Source organism: Papaver somniferum, chromosome 6 (genome assembly GCF_003573695.1).
Source record: "Papaver somniferum cultivar HN1 chromosome 6, ASM357369v1, whole genome shotgun sequence".
Taxonomy (NCBI): domain Eukaryota; kingdom Viridiplantae; phylum Streptophyta; class Magnoliopsida; order Ranunculales; family Papaveraceae; genus Papaver; species Papaver somniferum.
Window position 1 is genome coordinate 93668533 of NC_039363.1, and position 2648 is coordinate 93671180.

At 36.3% G+C, this 2648-nt stretch overlaps 1 protein-coding gene across 1 annotated transcript; it reads left to right on the forward strand.

Moving 5' to 3' along the window:
- The first annotated feature begins 1125 nt into the window (after positions 1-1125).
- On the forward strand, positions 1126-2127 carry LOC113291111. Its single transcript, XM_026540682.1, has one exon. It carries the CDS (start codon positions 1126-1128, stop codon positions 2125-2127), a length of 1002 nt encoding a protein of 333 aa, XP_026396467.1.
- The last annotated feature ends 521 nt before the right edge of the window (positions 2128-2648 follow it).

Consider the following 2648-nt stretch of genomic DNA (forward strand, 5'->3'; position numbering starts at 1 on the left):
CCCTCTTTACTTGTACGATGCATTCTCCACCACTTCTTTTCTCTTTATCTATCTCTCTTTCTCACCCTCTCTTTCCTCCCTCTGTGAACTAGATCTAGAAATTGAGTGAGAAGAAAACTCAACCTCAATACAACAATCAAGTCTCACAAAACTCACTGTGTAAGTACATCAACCAAAATAATTTCATCTGTAATTGTTAGGTCTGATTTTAATCTTTATTTTTCGATTATTAGGTCTAACTTATTTCACTTGTACTGCTGCAGTTGGGATAATTAATCTTCAACCGCAATTAATCGTGATAATCTTAGGTATTTTTTCTAATTGTTTCTTGTCATCTGCAAAATTGAAATTTAGTGTTTCTGATATTAATATTAGGTCAGTTGCTTTGTATGTTAGATTTGAGGGTTTGATAAATGAAATCAGAGGTTGAGTGATGGTTTCGGTTTAATGTTAAGCTGTTTTAATCTGGGTATTTGTTTATTTTAAATTTTGATTTTTTTTCAAAATAAAAAAAAATCACATAGAACTAGGATATCAAGATTGTCAAGTATCTTTCTTTACTGTGGTGCTGTTAATTGTAATATAAAATCATATCTTTAATTGCTTTGTAAGGTTATGATATAAGTGCTTGTGAAACAACTATGATGATATTATAGTAAGGAAGAGTATTGCTGATAGTATTAGGTAACTGAAATTAGATATGAAATGAATGTTCTATGTTAAGGTTTTTAATATTTGGGTGTTTGTTTATTTTGGATTTTGAATTATTTTCAATATAAAAAAATCACATAGAAACTAAAAAAGAAAAAGATTTTGGAAACTGAAAGAACCCTCTCTCTCTGTCTCTCTGTGTTTACTTCAGTTCTGTACATTTACCATATGCTTTAATGGTTCAGTTAAGTGTATCCTTGCTATCTTGTAGTCAATAACTAAGTTTATGGTGGTTCTATAGTCCTAGTGGTTTTACATAGGCTACTTGTAGCTTATACTCTCTTCTATAAGATGGGAGTAGCGTCGTTAACTGACAGGGCTTCGGCAACCCTGGATCGCTAGGACTTATTCATTTAATATTTTAAAGTCTGTATTTTGAAGGGTAATACGTCGTTTAGTATTGACAAGAGGTGGATGGATTGTCCTCGTAAGTCTAAAGAGTATATACAAGGAGTAAGGTCATTTATAGAGTTTGTCAAGAATAATGGTGGTCAGAGTACTATGTTTTCATGTCCTTGTAAACGCTGTAACAACGGTAAAGGCTCACTGCCACTTGGTGAGATTTCGTACCATTTGTTAAAACATGGGATTGTATCATCATATAAAATGTGGCGTTTTCATGGTGAAAGTTCTGTGGTTGAAGCGCAGCAAGCACATAGGGGTAATAATTTAATAGAAGGTGTAGATGCCAACGTAGGAGATGTAGCTGAAAATTTTGAACATGTAGTTGATCCTTCAGCGGACCCTGTTGTCGGCCCTTCAGTTAATGCTGCAATAGAAGGTGCAAATCAGAATGTTGGAGAAGGTGTAGATGTGAATGTTGGATATAGAGTTGATGAGAATGCTGGAACTAGCAGGAGTAAGAGAAGACAATTTCTACATGAGCGTGCAAGACAACCTTTGTACAATATATGTCCTGAAGAAAAAACAGCCCTTTACGTTGCTATGATGCTGACTAACATAAAGACCCAATATGGAATCTCAGACAACGGTGCTACTGCAGTCTTGGAATTGATGAAAGAGTTGCTCCCTGAAGGAAATACTTTGCCGTGTAAGTTTGCTGAAGTTAAAAAGATGATTCAAGAACTAGGGATGGATTATATAACATATGATGCGTGTGTAAATGACTGTGTCTTGTATTGGAAGGATAAAAGTCTATTGTTGAAGTGTCCTGTTTGTGAAGAACCTAGATATATAAAAGTTTTCAATGATGAGAGAAAACTGACCCGAGTTGCGCAAAAGACTTTAAAGCATTTTCCAATTGTTGAAAGGCTGAGAAGGTTTTATAGTATTTCATGGATAGCAGAGGCAATGTATTGGCATTCTAAAGCACAGTCAGATATGAATGTGATGCGACATCCAGTTGATTCTGCAGCTTGGCGGTGTGCGGATAAATTTTCCTCCAGAGTTCGATAAGGAGCCATGGAATGTTACACTTGGGATAACAAAGGATGGCTTCAACCCTAATGGATGTTTCGGTCTGAACTACAGTTATTGGACAGTAATTCTCCAGCCTTACAACCTTGCTCTTTCTTACTGTATGTTGCGGGAATTCTCAATGTTGGCACTGTTGATATCTGGCACAAGATCACCGGGAAATATATTGATGTGTATTTAGAGCCACTGATAGATGAACTGAAACTTTTATGGAATGACGGTGTAATAACATATGACTCCTCCACTAAGACTGAATTTCTGATGAAAGCGTGGCTGTTATGGTATATCCATGATTTTCCAGCTTTGGGTATTTTATCTGGATGCGTGACTCATGGGTATTATGCGTGTACGACTTGTGGAGACAAGACAGTTTATGATTGGATGTCGTTCAGTAAGAAGATCTGTTACATGGGACACCGTAGATGGCTGCCATCAAAACACAAGTATCGAGATGATAGATTGAATTTCGCTGGTAAGGTAGAACGCGGTGCAGCTCCATG